Genomic DNA, 22629 nt, shown 5'->3' with positions numbered 1-22629 from the left:
AAAAAAATAAAGTAACATCCACAGAACAAACCTATGACTTTAAGGGGAAGTTTTAAAATAAGGAAATAAATACCTTGGAAAATTAATGCAAAAAAAAAAAAAAGAGAGAGAGAGGGACACCTGGATCAGGTACAGCTAGAGCAATTAAATCTCTTCAGAACCTCTGAAACCAAGAGAGTATTCTGTCGACTTTTTAACTTTTTTTAAATTGGGTAGAATAGGAATATGTTACTTCAAAGATATTTAGTTATAGTGAAATCAGTTCAGCTATTTTAAAAAAAGAATATCTCCTTTTTCTCTCTCTGCCCTGGAGTGTTCATAAAGTCTGCAAACACTGTCTGTTATTTTGCAGGTTTCCCAAATATAACTTGGATAATTATCCTCATATTTGGCTCATTAAGCATTACACGCTTTTGTGAATCGCTGAAGTATGACAGCAGCCCAGCAGTTGAATGGTTTCCTAAAACGGGGAGAACGCGTGCTTGACTGTGTTCTAGTAATTTTACCTTCGAGTCTAGAGTTGACAATTGAGGATATGCTGACATGTAATTAATCTAACTGAAGTCTGGTATATTCTGCCCGCTAATAGAAAAAAATCACAGTCTCATTTGCAACGATCCCAGACCTTCAACCAAGTCCAGGGTCCACATTTATCTTTGAGGTTGGTGGTGTATCCTGCAGTCACAAGCAAAGCAGGACATTCTTCAGAAAGTGGCTCCTGAGTCCTTGGATGCAGGAGTTATAATATGTTAGGGGACTACCTCATCAATCTCTCCTGGTTCCCCAATATGGACTCTGGCCCCAAGCAGGCAGTGTGAAGCTAAATGGATCCCTACTTCTGCCAGCATGGCAATTGTTTTCACCAGGATTAGTGTGAGGAAGGACTACATATTTTGTTTTTGCAGCCTTTACCTTTCAATCTCTGAAAAATCATCTACCATAATTTCAATTTCAAAAGAAATGCTTTTTCTTTCACGAAGAAAATGTCTTGTTATCTAATAAAATAGAATTATTAAGGAGGGACAACTGGTTTTATTTTATTTACAATGGTTTCCTGTGAGTATTCGGCTCTCTCCACCCTTCCCCACCAATGTAGCATATGATGGCGAACTGGCTTCAGTGGTATTGCATATTGATATCTCTCACCTGCTGATGTCCAGCTACTTCCTTTGCTTCAGTTTCTGTTCTTCTCTGTCCTGCTTGAATGAATGCATATGAGGTTATCTGTATCAGTCATTGGTCGGCTTCCACTTCTGCTTTGATTGCACCTTTTACTAGCTTTCACTCTGTATTGGAGTATCACCTGGAAAATTAATTAGTAAAAGAAAATAATCTGAGGCTGGCGATATGATTCACTGGTTAATAATTCTTGCTGCTCTTTTGGAGAACGTGGGTTTGGTTCCTAGTACTTAAACTGTGGCTCACAGTTTTGTGTAGCTCCAGTTCAAAAGGTCCTAATGGCTCCCTATGGTCATCATGAGCACCAGGCACATGTGGTATGCAGATATATATGTGCATATGTGTGTGTTTGTATATATAGAGATGCAGAAAAAAAATCACCCATACACATGAAATATAAATAAAACCAGAATTAGAAGATAGTTTGTAAGTTGTACTCTGATATATTGCATAGCCGTACACTGACTCCTGATCCCTTCATTACACTGTCCCCACTTTTCAAACTGCTCCTCCTAGGGTCCTCCAGGAGCACCCCTTGCTTGTTGGTGACTTTTATGGCAGATAAGCAAGTGATATTACTGCCCTTTGGATTCTCTACATGTGATGAAAATTGCATCTAGCCATATAAAACAAATGACTTTTATGTTTAGATATGTAAAGTCCCCCCCCACCCCGTACATGGATGCAATCTCCTTAGCCAGCTTGAGCTTAAACAGCTTCCTTCTGGAAGCTGGGATGTTCAACCACAGTGGGTCAGAAGGCTGACTAACAGGCCCTGCTTCTTGTGTCCTCATGTTGGACTCTAGCGTCCAAACACCGAGAAGGAGTCGCCCCCAGAGACCACCTCACACACCACAGCCGATGCAAAAGCATGAGTATTTTATTAATTCTGTCATGACAGGGTCCCCCAGCATTCGGGAAGCCGAGGGACCTCGAATAGCTGGTACAGTCTACTTTTAAAGGGGCCAAAGAAGCAAGGGGGGTTGTTCTTTGACTATTCTGATTAGCTTATTTGAAAGGGCTATTACCAATAATTGACTGGAGAGCTGTTGCCAGATCAGATGAGGTAAGAGGTCATTTTGACCCCGTTTCCCAGGGGACTGAATCAAAACATACGTATATGGGTAATTGTTCAGGAACTGAGTACGTGCGAGTGTAGCTGTTAGGTCCTTGGTTCCCAGGGGAGGAGGGGAAGCACTATGGCACAGAGGCTCTCAGGATTCAGAATTGTCAAAAATGGCTTCAGGATTGTCTTAAAGTCTTACACTCAGTGGTGGAGAGTACAGACAGTTAGGTAGCTCCTTTGCATCTTCCAATGACAATACTGTCTCCATTGCTGGGACAGTCACTCTCCTGACCTAATCCTGTTCTAGAGATCATACCTCTTGATGTTGGTCTTTCGACAGATAAAGCTCAGTTCATATTATTCAATACTATCTTTGCAGAACACAGAAACTCTAAGCCTCAACTTATCCTCCCTCTTTTTTATCCCAGAATTTGTTTCACAGGTATGAAGCAGTTAGATAATGTATCTCTAAAGGTGCTTTCTCCATGGTGATCTGCTTATTCGTTTTCTCTGTCTCTGAGGCTGTTGGGTCGCTTGCACAGCTAGGGGTATCACAGGGACCTGGGAAGGAGGGGAATGGTAGACAGGCACACAAGACTCTGGATTCATTTCAAGAATGAACCAATTTTAATTTCCCCACTGCTGTTTACATATTGCTTAGCTGGCTATGAGATTTAGCATTGCAAGCAAAGCTTGACCAAAGGTATCTTTGACTTCCTCTTCTGAATTCCTCCTTCAGCACTTCCCTGGAAACAGGATCTTTACTCCCTCATTTGAGAGCCCCCTTTGCTTTGCCCTGGAGGGCACCCCTCCTAGGATTCCACTAGCTCCTGTAGTTTTTTGTAGCACCATCAGGGGCAAGATTTTGCTTTGGAAAGCAATTGTAGGCCATCTGGACCCCAATACTTATCAGGGACCTCTGAGTGCCAGTCTCAGTGTCCCGTCGATGTCCAGAAGACTTAAAATAAGCTCAGGACTTAGATCTAAGGGCGGAATGAATTCTCCACTACGTACTGTTCTGTCAGTATCTTTATTCTTCTTCTCTGTTCTGTAAAGTTTCCAGTTTATACACACACACAAACAAAGGCAATTCTCTGAGCTTGGACGTCCCTTTATCTGTGAAGGTCCCAAATGTGATCTATATGAAAGGCTCCTTTCCTGACTGCATGTCCTGCCAGATGGAAGATAGTTGCAGGAAGGTGACTTCTAATGTATCTCAGGGAACAAAGCTGAGATTAGACTGCAGGAGCCAAGGTTATTGAGAGTATGAATAAATTTCTGGCTGGCAGTCCCACAGAATGGGGGATGACCCAGTGTACCAGTACATGGGAAAAAGTGGTACCCACTTGTTCATACTCTGCTGAATCTTGCACCATGGGAGAGTGTTTACGGCATCACAAGAGATCCATTGTGAGAAACAGTCAATATGCAAAAGTTGGTGGACCCAGCACCTTGTAAACTGGGTTTGCCTCCATCAGAACGCATTTGTTCTGGTGGGTCAGCCTTCTGCCTTATGAGCTGAATTCTCACTGCATGATTCCTGCGGACTGCAGCAAAGACTGTTGTACACTGTTGTATCATTGCACACTACTAACTTTGAGTGTTGTCTAAACAGTGGTTCTTAGGGTCTGCCGTCTTTGTTACAGTCTCCATATGTAAGTACTAAGCACACTAATTTCTGATTCTTGATTAAATCAGATACGTCCTCTGAGGTCAACCATGAATTCTGTCATTGGTCTTCCCTTTGGTAACTAGTTCTAGATTATTTGAAAATAAAGACCATGTAAATAAGCTTACATATTTATGTAGACTCATGTATGAATGGACATTATCCAGTCTCATTTTTAAGTAATTATACCTGAGACTTTTGTACTGTTTTTGTTTCTCTAATTTAATATGGAGCATGATCACAAGAACTTCATCTGACAAGTAGAGCATTGGGTCACAATCAAAAACAAATTTGAGATGCAAAATAATGCAATCCTATCAACATCCATTATTTTGTCTTCCTTCCTGCTTACAGAACGAGTTCACACTTAACTAGGAAATCTGAGGATTCTCTGGCCTTACCACACACTTGTTCCGAAAGTCACCTCTAGATGTTAGCAAACATTTCATTCCTCCTGGGGCACATTGACCCATTTGATTGATGGTTTAATATCTTCCCTCAAAGTAACAACTCGTGCTGGCTGTTTCTTTTAATTTCAAAAACTGTTCAGTAGTAACACAGGTCATTACTGATCTCCTGACCCAGACCCCGAATGCCAACAAAATTAAGCGCTTGCTCTGAGTTAGAGATAACCTGCAGGCGACCAACCTACTGGTGATAAATGGCAAACTGTAATGGCCCAGCAATATGCACATGATTGTCTGATTCATATTCATTTGTACATGAAGGAAGGGTGCTGAGATAGCTAAATAATTAAATCACATAATGCAATTAAACTTGCTCTATTAGAGTGCTCTTTTACCTCCATTCTTCTTGCTGACACGATGCACAGCAGACCTCGCCCCAGTGCAATTAAACTCATTATCTAATACTAAGCTACTGGAGTATGTAGGAGGCCCCTTGTTGTTGTTGCTCTTACAACTTTGTATTTGAATGCTCTTTAAGTCAAATGTCGCATTCTCAAGGTACAAGTGCAAAGCTTCAAATGATGCACATAAAGCTCTTAACTGAACACATTACAGCAGACACAAGTAGCCTTAATTGTCTACGAGCCTGCACGGCCCCAGAATTGGCCATTGGGTTATCAGGCTAGATAATACTTTTTAAGGAACAAGTAACATTTTTATACACGCAGAGTGCTCCTGAGTGCCCTGGGTTTTTTAGCAGTTTCTTTGCCACAAACAAAACAATAATGTGCAGAAAGCAACTCTACCTGTGATTCTTTATTTACCAATCTCTTTTTTTATCTTTAATGATTGATATGCTAATGATAATTCCCATTAGAGATGAATGGCTATAAGTCACACCTTATAGCCTACATTATATGAGTTCTTTTCTAGTGACATGCACAAAATTGCACAGCAGTCTACAACATAGATGATTCCTTTCTTTTTTTTTTTTTTTTTTGAGAAAGGGTTTTTCTGTGCTTTTGGAGCTTGTCCTGGAACTAGCTCTTGTAGACCAGGCTGTCCTGGAACTCACAAAGATCTGCTCGCCTGTACCTCCCGAGTGCTGGGATTAAAGGCGTGCACCACCACCCAGCCCAGGTGATTCCTTTTATCTAGAACATAGAGGCTAAGTTTAGTTAGGAATTTTATCCAAGATCACAAAACTAGTAAGAAAGTCTGGATTTAATAACTTTTAACTCCTAAGCCTACATTCCCCTGTAACCTGGCTACATCTTGATAAAAGATTTTAGAAGGAAGAGTATTCTTTTTTTTTTCTGATACCAGTTGGTGTAAATCTGTTTCTGAGAGCTGCTAGCATATTTTATAAAGATAAGTAAAGAAATTAAGCCCCTTCTATTGTACAAGTTCTTCATCCCAATCACATAACTGTCAAATCAGGACACAGATTCTATTATGGGACACTAATGCCATGCAGTATTGTCAGTTTTTAAAGAATACCACATCCCAGAAGGCCCAACTGTATCTCTGTTTTCAGAAACATAACAAAGGAATTAAAGGATTTCTTACAAGCTTCAAATCTCCATTGTCATAGAGAAATTTTAAGTGACTTTTTAGAAGTGACTTTGCTGTGCTAAGAAGGACATCTCATTAAGGAATGATAGGAAGACACTGCTTTTTTTTTTTTTTACAAAATGCCCATATAAAACATTGATTTCTTTTTTAAGAAATTTATAATGTTCTTTGCATAGAACGTTCTTTTTGTCTAGAACTAGCAATCTGTTAAAAAATTCTGTGACAGTGCGCCTGAACGCCTATTGTGATTATGTGATAACACAGATTTTCTTTTCTATTGTTAAGTATGGTAACAAATGGATTAATGGATGAGATAATATAGCTAGGTGTTACTGCAGTCAAGTCTCATTCTCACTGTTATTACGTTATATAAAATAGAACATTTAAAGGTAAAAATGTTCCAAAATCCAAAAGAAAGTAAATGATTGTTGTTGATAGATATTTTACTCTTTAATGTAGCATGTAGTCAAGAGTTTATTAAATGATTAATAATACTTTTACATATTAACTATTATATATCCCCAAAGGATCACGATTAAAGCTAGTGAGAATGAAGAAACTCATTTGGAACTACTGTTCTGTTGGGGTCTATGAAATCCTATTGTCTTCTTGGAAATAAAGTGTGTCCTTCGTTCTTACTATCTTATGATGCAATGATGATGGTCTCATGGCTTCCTCAAATTTTCATTGATTTTTTTATTTATAATTTTAAAAATTTATTCAACAAGTTTGTGTTGAGTCTCAGAACTGTTTGGTCACTTGGGATATAAATAATGAACACCATTCTCACATCCTTGGTTTTCACAGAACCTGATTGTCTAGACTGGAGGAAGATAGAGCCACACACATGAATAATTAAAGAGTAGTGAAAAGTATAGCAGAAGGAAAGATATGAGTGATGTAGCCCATACCAAATTTTTTTGAAATTCAGGTAGAGCGTCACATAAAGATGTTCAGTTAAGCTGAACTTGGCATACATGAGTAAGAAATAATCAAAATAAGGCAAATTAATATTATAGGCAGAAATAAAAGCATATATACTTGGTAGAGGTTAAGTGTGCTTAAATCCTGAAGAGCTGAAACAGTCTCTACTGTTTTCATTTAGTGAAGACTGATTTAGCACAAACTTGAGAACCTTTGGGCACAATGCAGGAAATACCCGCAAGAAGCCATTCCTAAAAGGCTTGGTCAGTTATGTTGGAAAACAAGAATGTTAACCAAAAGGTGGTAGTGTTTAATGAAAGAGGGGTGTGTCTGAGTTACACTTTTGCACAGTTCGGGCTGCTTTGCATTTTGTAGGAGGATTAACAGAGGGCCAACAGGAACAATGAGAGGAGATAATTACCCCAATTAGAGTAGCTGAGGACAATGATGGTGGTAAGCAGAGAGAAAAGAGAAGGGGATGGAGAGCCGATGCTAAGTCTGAATGATGCTTGGGAAGGGGAATCACTAGAGTTTGGGATGAATGAAGCGAGGAACAAAGCAGACAAGGATAACCATTTTTCTGGAAGTAACCACATAAATATTACAAACTACTCGTGTGTAATATAGTATCATCTAGTAGGTCATAATTTTCAGTACAAACCATATCATCGACTATTAACTACTGTACTTGATTTTGCTAAAATGTTTTAGATGATCATTTTCTGGGCAAATTTTTTCAGTATCTGCTATAACTCTACTTTGTATCACACCATCAGAGTTGGCTCTGTGAAGTACAGAAATTTCTATTTCTGTTGTTTGTAAGATTTTTGCAATGGCTCAAGTCTTTGACAAATGACCTCAACCGTGGGATTTAGATGACTTCAAAAATAAAGCAGGTGTTCCAGGTTTTATCTAAGGGCACCCGCTAGTTTATTTTTCCCCATCTAGGTGGCATTCAAAGCATTCTGTTGAACCGTGTTGCAGTCATTTCATCCTAGAGTTCCTTCATTTCCAAACTCTGGGACTCAGTGGTCACAATCTGAGTTTGTATGATGGGACCTGACCTCTGATGGAAGTAGATTTATTTCAATAGGAATTTAATACTTGTTCCTTACACTTCAGCTTTCTCCCGTTTGTTTCTTTTCATCATTATAAGATTGAAAGTCCCTGCTGTATTACTGCACAGAACATAAAACACGAAGCTCTCCTTGAAAGGTAATTTTCCAAGAACAACAACAACAAAAAAAAATGTAGGCATGCTGTTGATTGTTTGGTTTTCTGTCATTCAATGTTGCATTAAAACAGCATTTTTTCCATAACTATGAATGGCCTTTTCCTTGAAAACTGGCAGATATAAATGCAACACAGGAATGCTTTGGAAGCCAAAGCTTCCCTCCAAGCCCCACTAGGTTTCCAGATGAAGCTGCGTACTAGTCAACTGCATACAGGAATGCACAAACAGTATTCATTGTTGGAGAGGGAAGTAACTAGTTAATGTATTCTCCTGCCTTTCGTCTGTTTACTCATCTGAAGTGATGATGATTCTTACAAACCACTTGATCTGATTACTCTTCTGTATTTCATTAAAGCGGATTTATTTACTTCATTCTTGATTCACGGAATGTACAACTCTAAATACCGTTAGCATTCTTATTGTTGTTCCGCAATTCTTTCTCATTACTCTACTCCCCTCGATGAGATCATTATAAAAAGTTACAGTGTCTTGATTTGAATGCTCAGAACTTAGACCGCTGATTGATCTTGATAGGAATGTCGATAGCTGTCTTTTGAGGAAACGGAGTTTTTTAATAATTTAAGAGATAGTGTGTCACTTAGGAAATTGTGACTATACCTTTATCAACTCTGAATTTGAGTATCTTTATTTCAAAAACTGATAAATGGCCTTGGTGTTTTCCTTGCCCTTTGCAGAGTTGAACATCGGTTCAATCAGCAATGTGGGGTTGGCAGTATATGAGATGAGCAGCAATGCCATGCAGAAACCACACAGATACACCCATTCACATCATTTCCATTTTTATGAGACCCTGAGAAGCAGGAGGACTGGCTTATGAATTAAAAACGAAGTTAGGAGCAACAGCCTGTGACTGGAGAGATGGCTCAGTGGTGAGAGCCCTAGCTGCTCTTCAGAGAAACTGGGGCCACTCAGAACCACCTGCAACTCCAGTTCCTGGGGATCTGATGCTGTCTTCTGACCTCCATATGCATCAGGCACACACATGGTAGACTTGCATACATGCAAACAAGTTACACACACACACACACACACACACACACAAATCCTTTAAAAATTAATCTTGGGTTTGAGCCTAGGAAAAGTCCATTTCATAATTTCATTAAATATTTGCTATGTAAAATTCTGGTTGTCCCTATCTGATTGACCATATGAGAACAAGACACATTTATATAAACAAAATAGAAAACCTAACCCTACTCTGTCATCTTAAATTATGTAGCCTGGTATCCCTAGTATGGCTTTGTGGTCTGGTTTGCATATTGCCAAGGTCCAATATACTTGCAAACCATGAAGAGAATTTAAAGTTAATTCTAAGGTAGTTTGCTCCATTTCAGAGAAAAGGGTTCTTGATTATATAAAATCTCTTTTTTATTTTTTTGCCTATGAAAGCCAATAGTTTAGTAATCTGACCAACAGGATACTCTTTTGCTTATCAAGAAGGACCCGCATGAGCCTGGTGTGTTGTAACACTGTGTGTTTATTAAATGTTTTACAGTGTTTTTAGGGTTTTTTATTTAAAATAAAATATTGATGTGTTTACACATAAGTGGGAAAGGGTAGGAAAATTAAATAAGCAATAAGCAATCTGAAGCTTATTGTATAAACAATCTTATAAGGACTCAGATGAAAACTGAAATACTGTTTACAAAGAAAACTGAAATACTATTTAAAAATGAAAGCCCATGCATCCAAATACATTCATGAATTGACATCAAGGGCTTATAATTTTAATTCTCTTTCCTTTTTCTGATGATGGTTATGATGAAAGCGATAGAAGTGGGGCTGGAGAGATGGCTCAGTTGATGAGAGCACTGGCTGCTTTTGCAGAGGACCTGGGTTTGGTTCCCCGCAACCACATGGTGACTCAACCATCTGTAATCCCAGGGTATCCTATGTCTTCTTCTGGTCTTCTCAGGCACCAAAGATGCACATGGTGCACAAACATACATGCAGACAAAGCACCTACACACATAAAATAAACATTTTATATTTTACAAGTGATAGAATTGACACATAATATTTATGAAATATATATATATATATATATACATATATATATATATATGCCTTCGAAGAACATATTTAAGAATGAGAAAACAGAACCTCAGCCAGATGACACGTGCACGTCAGAGTTACCCAGATGTGATTGGGTGGTTTCATCCTAAAATTCTTTTGATGTTATGATTGCTCATTGTGCCTTGAAACTAATACCAACACGGTGTAAAAACAAGCATGTTTTTGATGAAGAAAATAGAAATAGGAAATATATTTAAATGTAATACTGTTTCAGAGAACATGAATAATACTAGTTTAGAGTTTCTCCAACTTTGCAAAGCTCTGTTTGATGTATAATCTATAGACAGTGGTCCAATGCTTCATCAGTACTTGTTGGTGATATCTGTGTCCTGAGGTGTGACCAATTCTATTACTTTATATTTTAAGATAGATATCATGTAGCTCAGGCTGGCTTTAAACTCATTATTTTGCTAAGGATGGTTTTAAACATTTGATCTTCCAGACTCTCTCTCCCTAGGGCTTGGATAACAGATGTGGGCTAATGCATGTACTAGTCGATGTAGTACCAGGGATCAAGATCACGGCTTCATGCTTCATGCATGTTAGGCAAGCATTACAAAGTGACTATATCTCAGGGCCCCATTCCATTAATAATGATACAACACATTAAATGGTCAAACCGTTACTAGGATGATAATGCTGTTGTCCCCACCATTTTCTGAGGTTTACCAACTACTTAAAAAAAAAAACTCATGTTTTAATTGAAACTTGATGATTAAGTATTACTGCTTAAAAAGGAATATTTGTTTCCAAATGATAAATTGGAAATCTTTCCCTAATATTATTCTCATAGGGTGGGTGTGTCTGTGTATGCAAATGTGTGTGATGATGGGGAGGGAACCCAAGACCCTGCCCGTATTGAGTGAGTGCTCTGTCATTTAGCTGCACCCCAACTCCTGACTGCATCATCTCTAGGTGTGGTGAGGGCGGCTCATAAATTGATTACATTTGGGTGATTACTTGCTTTTCTCTTGATTTTTTTTTCTTAAAACCTTCTCTCAACTGTGTCCAAAACAGCCACCCTGACTTTCACTCTGTGGTTAACTGACAGGATAAGTGTCATCGTTGAAGGTGATGGCGAGGGACATACAGATGATGTCTGCTTTCATATCATCTTCTTTAGATTCTGTAAATTGTATAAAGTCCCCCTAAGGCTGGCAGATACCAAATGACAATATGAGAATTGAACTGAAATTGAATTATTATTGGTTAGAGCTGGATTCCGGAGTTCAAATTCTCAGTCCAACATTTTCTGACTGGATGATCTCAGGCAGCACATTCATGCCAAGCGTTCTTGCAAATGCAAATTGGAGTATCTGTTGTGAGATATTTGATTACACTGTGATTGGTTTAATAAAAACCTAAGCGGCCAATAGCTAGGCAAGAGGTATAGCAAGGACTTCTGGACAGAGAGAGCTCTAGGAAAAAGAAAAGCAGAGTTGCTGGCCAGATGGAGAAGAAACAGGATGGGCAGCACAGAGTAAAGCTAACTGTGCCACGTGAAAGAATGTCGATTAATAAAAATGAGTTAATTTGAATTAGGCTAAAAACAAGCCTAATCTATTGGTTCAGCTTTCATAATTAATAACAAATACTGTGTTGTGATTTAGAAACTGGCCGGCAGCACTGAGAAAGACTCACTACAGTAACTCCATCCGACATGGGAGATCTGTCCTGAGGAGACCGTCACCTAAGATCACTGTAAACAGGCCTTATTTTTGCTTCCTGCTCATAGTGTCTACGTTTCTTAGCTTATCATACAGATAACAAAATATGACTCCATATCTTTCAAAATGCTGTCTTCTGTTTCTGGGGGTGATGCCTGCTGGTGTTGAATGAGATGTTTGCCACTTCTGTTCAGACATCTGTGTTCCTCTTTGATTTTCCTTCTGGCCTTCCCCACAGGGAGCAAAGGGAGAAGGGCTGGTAGGAACCACGGCTTTTGTCAGAGAAAAGAAGGTTTTTTCAGAAGTTTCTGTTTGTGACACTTTGGCTAGACCAGTCCTTACCATGCAAGCGTTCCCAAGTGTCAGCAAAGCGGCATGACTTCCAGCATTTACCATACCTCGGATGTTAAGGTTAACACTTGGTTGGCGTTCGTTACCAGTATTTGACATATCGGTTCTTAACATTTTTCTCTTATACATATACAAAAAAATGGTAGAAGATATACCAAGATCTCAAGTAGATTTGCTCTGAAGCAGAAATGCATTGTTTCAGTTTCTATAGAATCACTTACTAAAATAAATGCCTATTCCACTCTCCCTCAGAACACAATCAATAGTCTTCTGAGACCCTAAAATAATTTACACTTCCTTTCAGTTCCTAATCATTTTCTCCCCTAGTTTGATGTATGCATATGTGTATGATCGTGTGCATGAGTATGAAAGCTTGCATATATGTAAGTACGAGTGCATTGCATTTACGCCTGCGCGTAGAGGCCATTAGTCAATCATGTATTATTCCTAAATAGCTGTCCAGTTTGTTTCTTGAGCCAGGCTTTCTCCGTGGATTCTGGAGCTCACTGATTTAAAGGCAGCTAGCCATCTGCCAGACGCTGCCTCCCAAACACATTGTAAATGTGCTACACTTTTCGGTGCATTCTAGGTGGTTGCGTAGCAAGCATTTTATCAGTTGAACCATCTTCTCAGCCCCTTTCCTTTTCCTTAAAGAATCCCGGGTAAATTCCTAAGGAACTTTTTCAGACTTCTAGTAATGCTGATCAGGGGGGTCTGGAGGGTCTAAGAAGGCAGAGACAGCTAGGACACCATGCCATCTGCTGGAAGATATTAACAGGCAGGTTCTTGTCTTGGGAACTGGACCTGGTTAAGTGAGGAAAAGGGAAATGGAGAAGGCTGGGGCATCAAAGGGCAGGCAAGGTCAAACAGCAGTCCCAGCTCTCGCTATACAAAGCAAAGGGAAGAGGATATAGCTTATACTCCACTCTCATTTGCTTTCGTTATTCGTTGATGAATGCCGGTAAATGGTAAAAATCCACAAATCTATACTTGTGATCTCTCAAGGATAGATCTATAACTGCTGCTTTGACAGTTGTTCTGTGTATTCAAGGATCCTCGCTTTTTTTCTTTTCCAATGTAGGGCATGAATTGCACAGTGCTGCAATAATAGCTGAGATTAAATATTACAGTCTAGCTCCCTTTTCTGTCTCCTCTAAACATTAGATCTACTGACTCTTAAAGGAGATCTGTGCAGAGCCAGAACATTTACCCTCAGGCTCCTTCATGTAATCCCCTGCTCCTTACCTCTGATGCAGGCTCAACTGGTTTCTTTATCTAGAGGGCCTCTATTAAAATGGAAGAAGGGAAACCTAATAGTTTTTAGATCGCCCTATGTCTTGTTAGTTGGATGGTTAAAATGTGATTTATAGTATAATCTCCTGCCTCTTTGTTTTTTGACATTTTACAAATGTGTTCTTGGTATTTGTTTAGAGTTTGTAACATTTCCAGCAACACCCCTTGTAGTCCCTTCAAATATTCATACATTGTTATCAGGCAAAAATGTACAAATGTATCTCTGTGTCTGTTTGTTCATGCTGCCACCTGAGGTGGGGGAATGCTGTGTTTTCTTATCAATTACCCTTTCATGAGCAATGAATTATTTCAAACAGAGCTCAAGCCCCTTGTGTGAGTGGGAGCATTTGATGTCCATATAAAACCTTGTAATACCTTTATCATTTCCTCTAATGTATGGATTTACAAAAGCCTGCAGGGACTTGGTACTTATTGAGAATGGAAATTGGCATGATCAGTCAGTAATAAAATAAATTAATATATGATCTATTTTATGAAGACCATCATAAATATAATTTAATATAACACACAGACACACATACACACACCCTCTGATAGTCTATTCTAGGAAGGCTTTCTCCACCTGTGATATGATATGATATATGTGTGTGTATGTGTAATTTGTAGATATAAATATAAAATCAATGACTATTATAACTTAATGAAATAAAATGCTTGTTCCCTTTTTGAATACTTGTTTTAATATTTTTATTAATTCTAATTACTGACGTAGAAATTAGCCCCTCTTTTTTTAATTGCATTGCCAAGCTTTTAGTACCCTAAACTCTTTTTTTAAGGCTGCCCCCTTTAAGATGACATATTTAGCAGAAAAGAGTCATGTTTAGGAGAATCGAGCTATTATTACCTTTGACTTATCTCAGTGACACACTTTGTTTATATGTTACCATGGCAAGGAGTAATTTTCATAACTCACAGCCTTTTGTTTGGATCCTTACATAAAATAATTCTTGAAGTACAGGCCTTTCTTTACATTTTTAAATGTGTGTGCATATTTGATAAGTTATATATGTTCTTAAAGCAGAATACTAGTTATGTTTACCTCAAACAATGCTTCCTGATTTTGGTTTTGACTTCAGTGTGAATAATGATATGTAGCAGTGTTCAAAGCTGATGGCATGGGGAAAGACAGGCTAGACTGTGAGGGGCTCATCCATCACACAATGCTCTCCTAGGCATTGGATCTGATGAGAGAAACAGTTCTAAAGACCCTGCTGGCGTCCAGCCTCTTCCAGCGAAGACTTGCCCTTGGTGTTGAAACAGTTGCCTCTTTGTTCTTCTGTCAGACTGCCCTTTGAAAGCCAGGAGATCATGTCTTCCTGCCATCTTCTCTTGAATGGCGCCCATACCTGACCTTAGTCTTGTGCTTGCCTGAGACATCAGTCCATGCTAAATGTAGCAATGAGACATTAAGGTGGTCTATACTGTGGCTTTTCCTTTCCCAGGACCTGCATGAGCACTCTCTATAGTTAGTGAGGAGCCTTATCTATTTGCTCTCCGAGTAGATGTCATTATCACTGTTTATCACAGATGTTATTATCACAGTAAGTTTGATGACTTGTTTCTTCTGTCAGCCTTGTTAGTATAATACATACTCCATGGACAGAGTATTTGAGGGGCCAGAGAGTGAGTAGAAATGAGTTCCCCCTTTTCTAAACGTGCTAAGTTGGTAAGTTACCAAAAAGTAATATACAAATCGGCAGTTTCATAAGTAAACCAAGCAGGGAATTGGAACTTTGAGAAATTAGGAAGCTCCACTCTCATTCACGTATGCCGGAAAACCACGTATTCACTCAGCATTTCTTCCCAAAGTTTAATGCATTTGCCATCCTCATTGACTATGAAGTAGCCATTTAGCAGAATAAGTTAGAGTTTTGGCCCCACAGTTGCTCTTCTCAGTTCTTTCCTCAGACACTCAGATTCTAATTGAATCTGGGGGTTCTCACATTCATCGTTTCCATTTGCTCAGCAATATGTAGGTGCATCCCCCCTGGAGGTTCCATTTATGCGAGGCCAGCTTTTATTGGATGGCCCCTTGAGCAGATCGTACAATCATGCTATATTGACAGTGTTTCAGCTCAGTTTTTTTTTTTTTTTCAAACTGGTATGGAGTCATCACTGCGATCTCACTTGTGAGCCCTTGCTGCAGGCTGTGTACTGATGTCCTCTTCAATTTTCCAGGAGCCGACAACAGTGAAGTTCTTCCCGATTCCATCCCATCTGCCCCAGGAACACTGCCGCATTTCATAGAGGAGCCTGAGGATGCCTACATCATCAAGAGCTACCCTATTGCGCTCCGATGCAAAGCAAGGCCAGCCATGCAGATATTCTTCAAGTGCAATGGCGAGTGGGTCCATCAGAATGAGCATGTGTCAGAGGAAAGTCTGGATGAGAGCTCAGGTAAGAGGCACAACAGACAGAAGGAAGGCCCCTGAGAGACCCCCTCAGACCCTTGCCTGTGACTTAAGTTGGGGGAGGAGGAGGTGGCACTCAAGCCACAAGCCATCCCCTTATGTGAAGCTAACGTTGCATCATTTTAGACCCATAAGACAAATGATCTCATCTTTCGGCCACCTGACAGCCCCCTTTGTTGTTTATTCCAGTATAGTTCAGAGCCATTTTTCAGGCTCTGTAATAACTTCAAACATTCTATGAAGTTAATATTCCCATTAGAAATAAAAGCAGACAGTTGCTGTTTCCATTTTGCAAATTCTAAATAATTTTGGGACAAATATTAAATCTTTCATCAAAGCCATTTTAAGCAGCATAATTTCAATCACTTTTATCTTTCCTCCTGAATGTTATTTTAATGTCTTTATTCTCCACAGCTGGTGGTTTCTGATTTTTTTCCTCTGAAGTTGTTTTGATTGTTCAATAGTGATATATCCAGAACTAGAGTGTCTCGTTCAAGTGGGATTTCAATAGGAACAGGATTTAGAATCATCTTTATTAGTATGGCTAAATTTTGCCGATAAATGATGAGAATATGAACATACTCGGCTAAGGTTTGCAGAGTACTCAAGCTATGGAGGCCTTATCTAGACGGGATTATTTCTGTATTTACAATCATTTATTGGGGTACAAAAGATTATTGACTTCTAACAGTTAGGAAATTTTAGGTTCAAAGATATCTTAAACATACTTGAAGTGTTTGTGCTAGGTCTCAATGTAATATTTTTGATGAAAATATTTAAATATTTTTAAAAGTTTAGATTTTCTTTTATTTTATTTGAATGTTTTGCTTACAAGTATGTAGGCATATCATGTGCATGCCTATTCCCCTAGTAGGTCAGAAAAGGCATCAGATCCTCTGAAACTGGAGTTCAGGATTGTTTTGAATGTTGTGATGAGACCCAAACCAGGGTCCTTTGCAAGAGTAATAAATAATCACAACCACTGAGTTTACTCCAGCACACTGTTAGAGATTTCTTTTGCCTGGTCTTGAGACTCTTTTCCATCTATTGGATGGCTTTGTTCAGGCTCTGTTTAAGGGCTTTTGCCTTTTCTTATTTTATCCTATTTTTTTTTTTTTTGTTGGAAGAGACATTGCTGACCCAAACAGGCATCCCAGATGATGGACTCTGTAGAGGTGTGAAGTTTCTTTATGTTGTAAAGGTCATTGTCATTATCCAGTGAACACAAGCTTCATGTGTGCACAGTAAGAAATTTAGTTTAAAATGTAATGCTGCTAGTGTAAGAGAATGGCATTCATCAAGAATACAACCAATGATGGAGAAGTGGTCGTGATTGTGCTACATTGCTGAAGTGCTATGGCTAGAACAGGCTTTCCAGGACTAATCCTGCAGAAAGGTTGGCAGTGGCCAGGAGAAGCAAAAGTGAGGAATTTTGGATATATGGATAGCATGGGTTAGGCAAGGCAATTCAGATGCTTGGGTAGGAACTGGATGCCCAGTATAACAAACACAGTAGTAGCTATGAGTTTAGGACTCTTTAATAACATAGAACTTGAGGACTGATTGGATAAATAAATGGTGACATTAATATCAATTAACCTTTTGCTAGGAGGGTGGTATAATTAATCCAAATTACATTGAAAGGGAGACTTGTCCATCCAGAGATGGTTGTTGGGAAGAGCACAATTTGAAGAACTAATGTGTTGCAGTAAAGAGATAGAGGTCTGAGTGTCAACATAGTGCAGAGGGACATGAGTACATTAGACAATTATCAATGAAGAATGAAGGTATAGAGATGGAGGAGTTGCCAAGGCAAAAGGCTGTGTGAATAAGAAAGCATCTAGGAGCTTGTCATCTGAAGCCAGAGGAAGGGAGTGCCCTATGTGACAGAGAATTGACTGGAGTATACAGAGTTCAAAAGAAAAAAAGGAATATGCTCAAAATGATCTTCAGCTAATATTGTATCAATATTCAATACCTGTGAAAGGACAAAAATGAAAACATGCATACACACACACACACGAATGAATGAGGAACTGAAGGAGGAAGGGTAATTACCCTCATGCAATTAACCTAATTAACTTGGGACAGAGGGATTAAAAATACAAAATTCTGGCTAATAGAGAAGTACCAGAAGCACATTCCTATCCTTTTGGGATTCAGTGAGAGGAGAAGGAAGAACCTGCCTGTCTTGGATGCATATTTCTCAAGAGCCTATCCCCATTTAGCAGGCTTGGGGTAAATACTGCACGCCAGTTTAATGGTGTGCCCTTTTGTAGTTTCACAACATTCTGTTTTGCTATTATTCACCCCTTCCTATGTTACTAGCATGGCTAGTCACTCTTATCATTCTTTTGTTAAGCCCACAAAAGTCAGATACTTCAAAGTTACCTTGTAGAGCAAAAATTCATAAATGACAAAACTAGGAGAGATTATACATACTAGTTTTCTTAAAATGCCAATGGAAAAGAATTTAAATCTTAACAGTTGCTTCTTTGAAAGAAATTTAATAAGCACAATCTTTTTTTGTCCAAGTCATTTTGGTTGAATCAATAGGAAATAATTATCTCTCTTTAAATATTTTTCACATGTTGTTAATGAAAATTACCATTTTCCACACCCTGAGATTATGCTGCCTCAGCTCTGTATTAATACTAGGATGGTATGAAGAGCGGCAAGAAACTTGTAGATATTTATCCCAAATCAATGCGTGAGTACAATTAAGTTTAGAAACAAAATAGCCATAGGTATTGAAAAGCAGAAGATGCACTATCTCCACGGGGGTCTCCACAAGAAGGAGATGCTGCGACTGGATTATACTTAATGGTTTTTGATGAGATCTGTAAAATAATCCCTTACAATTCAGCAAGACTGAACGGTATGGAAAGGACAAGGACAAGAGACACCATTTGACCAGAGGCACAACAGGAATGGTCCATGTTCTGTTAAATCCATGTAGGAAGTCACTCTTGACCCATCTTTGAACATGTCATTCAGTTCCTAACTACTAGAATTGATACACTTTTGTTTGGCATATGGGCCTTATTTATTCAACAATATGATTGGAATGCATAGGACCTGATAGTACTGCGAGTCACCCAATCTTTTGTGTTTCTGAATTGGAAGCAATAAGTCCTTTCGGTTGTTAAAAGCTGCAAACTGCCTTTGGTCTTTCTGGTAATTTGGACCCGTCATCAACTGTTCAAATAAGAAGAAAAAGGATTGTGTGTTTTCACGCAATTTAGCTCAGAAAACCCTGAGCTAGAGTTCTTTCCTGGAAAAAAAATACCATTTGTTTGACATGAGTTACTGTGTTTTCCCAGACATGGCTATACCTCTCTGTAATGTACACTCTTGGTTCTCTGCACAAGCCCAGGGATCTTCTCTCATTTGTTCTGCCTCATTTCATCTGGAAATATGGGACTCCTCTTCCTTGTGTTTTGCTTCTGTTAACATCTGGAAGCTTCAAAAAGGAGTAATCCCAACCCAGGAATCACGCCTTGTGAAATGGGAGGTAGATTCAAATAACATAGGAATTAAGGGTCTTAGTATATCCAGTGCACATGTGCCGCACAACACTACAAACCCCAAAGAAAATAAGCAACATATATCGTCTTCAACATGATGTTGTTTGCAGGAAATGTCTGTTATCAATAAGTTAAATCATTTCTTTACTGCTCAGCAAAAACAGGGACGTTTTTGTTATCATCTAATTTTTTAAAATAATGTTTTGTGCTTCTTACTTCTTTAGCCCTAGTGGCATTGAACTTGACTGTGTAGATTGCTTTGTATTCTAGTGTGTCTGGAAAAAAGTCTCAACTTGGCAAACTTATTTTTAAAGAATATCATTTCAGGCATTCCTCTCTCTGTTATTCCTTTTTGCACAACTGGAGCCTTTCTCTTGGGATAAAAGGTTAGTGGATTGCATTGGGAAAAGGCCGAGGAGTAGAGATAAAAGTGTATTAAATCTTTGAGTTCGAATCTCAGAACTTCACCACGCTGGTGATGAGGATTTGAATATAGTATCTTCCAGGAAAACCATCAATGTGCAGTTGCCTCCAATGAGTCACAAATCACCAAGACACCTTAGGGAAACATAAGTTTTAGCCCACAGAACAGAGAACTAATCAATCTCCGGAGTGTTTTGCTGACATCTGTGGGTTTCGAGCTCACTTTTATAGAAACGCCCTTACTCACCACTCTGTACTTCATCTTGTTCATCATTGCCTCTCAGAGAAGACTGACACATTCTTAAAAGGTTTGTAGACAATCATTATTAATTCCATCCGTAGCGTGTAGCAGACTCTGAAGGACTTGTCTCCAGGGTCTAGTTTAATCTTTTCTACAAAAGCAAAGTTTGGACACCATTTCTCTCCAATCTATCTTTGACAGGACTAGAAGCGGCCCTTACTTCCTGACACTGGCCAAAAACTACTTAGGACAGGGTCTCTCTGTGTAGCCTAGCCTGGCCTAAGCTTGCTCTTTGATCATCTTGACCTTGTAATATCTCATCTCTATCTTCTTTTAGAAGCTAAAATCTTGAACAATGATTTTTGGATAATTTTTCAGTCTTTTCTGTTTATATAACATTAAGTTTATTTTTTTGAAAAAAAAATGAAGTTTGAATTATAATGATCTTCAACAAAATGAAACACAAACAGTAAAGATATCTTTATGGTCAAGAATGTGGGCGTGGCTCTTAGGTGACACCTAGATGTGTTTGGAATATAGTTCTCCACTAACAAAGATCTCCATTAAATGGCAAGTCTCACAGGTCTCATGGCTACTCTTCATGTTTCTTTTCATGTAAAATAGAGTAATAAATACATTTCTTATCGCTTCTTTGAAAGTTAAAGAACATAATATTATATGACTTGTCTTTAGCCTAGTACTTGGAATACAGCAACATTATATTAAAATGGTGAAATGTGGTATTTTAAAACATTTTTTAAAATGTAGCAAGTCTCTGATGACTCAAAAATCTACTTTCACCCTTTGAGAAATCAAAAAAGATTGATTTATTAATTATTTGACTTCATTGGATAATAGTTTACTCTTTGCATATTGACATGACTAACACATATCAAATAACATGTGTTCTAAACTTAGGCTACAAAGAGGGGATTTACATGGATGTAGGAAGAGAAAATCATTGGCTAGGACATTGGAATCATGATCGTATTTGTCAGAATGTAATATGGCATAGAAGTAAGTCATGGATGAGATGGAGTCCTTTAAGTGACCCCACCTAGTCCATTTCTGCCTCTGAAAGTTTCTCCTTTTTGCTATTATCAAACAACACTATCGAGTTAATTTGCTTGCCTGTGCCAGACACCTCTGAGCTGATTGATTCTAATCTCTAGTTGTAGGAGAAATGAGAGCCTGGGTATATTCTTCATTTCTGTACTTAAATCTGAATTTGGGGTACTTCAGCAGAACAATGTGAAGTGCTTATTATCTTGGGGACACTAAAGAAAAAAAATACTGCACATACACATTAAAAGGATGGAGGTGTGTGTGTGTGTATGTGTGTGTGTGTGTCTGTATGTGTGTGTGTATGTGTGTGTATGTGTATGTGTGTGTGTATATGTGTGTATGTGTGTGTATGTGTGTATATGTATATGTTTGTGTGTATGTGTGTGTATGTGTGTGTATGTGTGTATGTGTGTATATGTATGTGTATGTGTGTGTATGTGTGTGTGTATATGTGTGTATGTGTGTGTATGTGTGTGTATGTGTGTGTATGTGTGTGTATGTGTGTGTGTGAATATATTTTAATCTTGTTGTTAGGAGGAGGAGGCAAAAGACATTTAGCCCTAATTAATCACCTGCCAGTAAAATGAAATATGGTTCTACCTTTTAACTATCTATATTTAATTTACTATTTTTAAGTATCAAACTCTTCTGAAGACAGCTAAGTCTACCCAAGATATGGAATTATATCTTCATGACATCCCCCCCCAAAAGAGACTTGTAATTTTAAATACGTGGAGGTACCATGTGTTCTTAGTAAGCAGTAGAGCTCTGCCATACAAACTAAGCTTCACAAGAGCATATTTGGAGCTTTTGAGACTAAAGGAGAATGGTACTCAGACCCTGAAGAAGCCTTTTCTTCCCCAATGTGTGATCTGGTAATATTCTGTAGTTCTGATGTCATAGGAGATGCCACACTGAATTATAGACAGGATGGCTTAAAAGTCTGATCTTCTTTCACCTGGCAGGACATTAATGGCAGCAGTCTTTATAGGCCGCTTGCCATGATACTCTCAGCACCTGTGACAAGGACAGACTTGGATGAGGCATTCCATATGTTTGTTTTTCAAGTCAATATCTGTCACTGACTCTATAGCATCTTTGATTAATTTCTTATGATATGCTGCTTAAAACAAAATTATTTTTAAAGTCTTGTTATAATAGAAAATAGTAATGTAATAGTAAAATGGCAAAGATAATGGGTGTAGCACCATTTTAATAACTAAAAATGGTAATAAGTGATTATTCAAAATATGGAGAAACATTCTATGGCTCATGAACATTTTGAGTCTTCAAACTTGGACCCATACCAGAAAAAAAAAGAGAGTGTTGCCTTATGGAAGTGATGAAGGCAATTCTTCCAGGAGAGTGGATGATTTACTGACTGCTCAGAATATGGAGGAAGAAAATGAGGCCACCGCAGAGCAAAAATTGTCTGTCTGAAGAACCGAGTTCCCTAAGGGCTTGAGGATCAGAAGAGAA

The 22629-nt window shown here is 38.5% G+C and overlaps 1 protein-coding gene across 9 annotated transcripts in view; it reads left to right on the top strand.

Annotated features, from left to right (window-relative positions):
* Window positions 1-22629, top strand: part of Unc5d (unc-5 netrin receptor D) — a 517384-nt gene that overhangs the window by 280886 nt on the left and 213869 nt on the right. For all 9 annotated transcript variants that reach the window (XM_026786850.1, XM_026786851.1, XM_026786849.1 and 6 more), the window contains exon 2: window positions 15662-15880. In XM_026786850.1, coding sequence (XP_026642651.1) covers window positions 15662-15880 — 219 coding nt within the window. The remainder of the gene's footprint in view (window positions 1-15661; window positions 15881-22629) is intronic.

The sequence above is a fragment of the Microtus ochrogaster genome, linkage group LG7_11, assembly GCF_000317375.1.
Source record: "Microtus ochrogaster isolate Prairie Vole_2 linkage group LG7_11, MicOch1.0, whole genome shotgun sequence".
NCBI classification, from domain to species: Eukaryota; Metazoa; Chordata; class Mammalia; order Rodentia; family Cricetidae; genus Microtus; species Microtus ochrogaster.
Note: the sequence above shows the minus strand (reverse complement) of the source record. Positions and strands in the feature narration are given on the sequence as shown.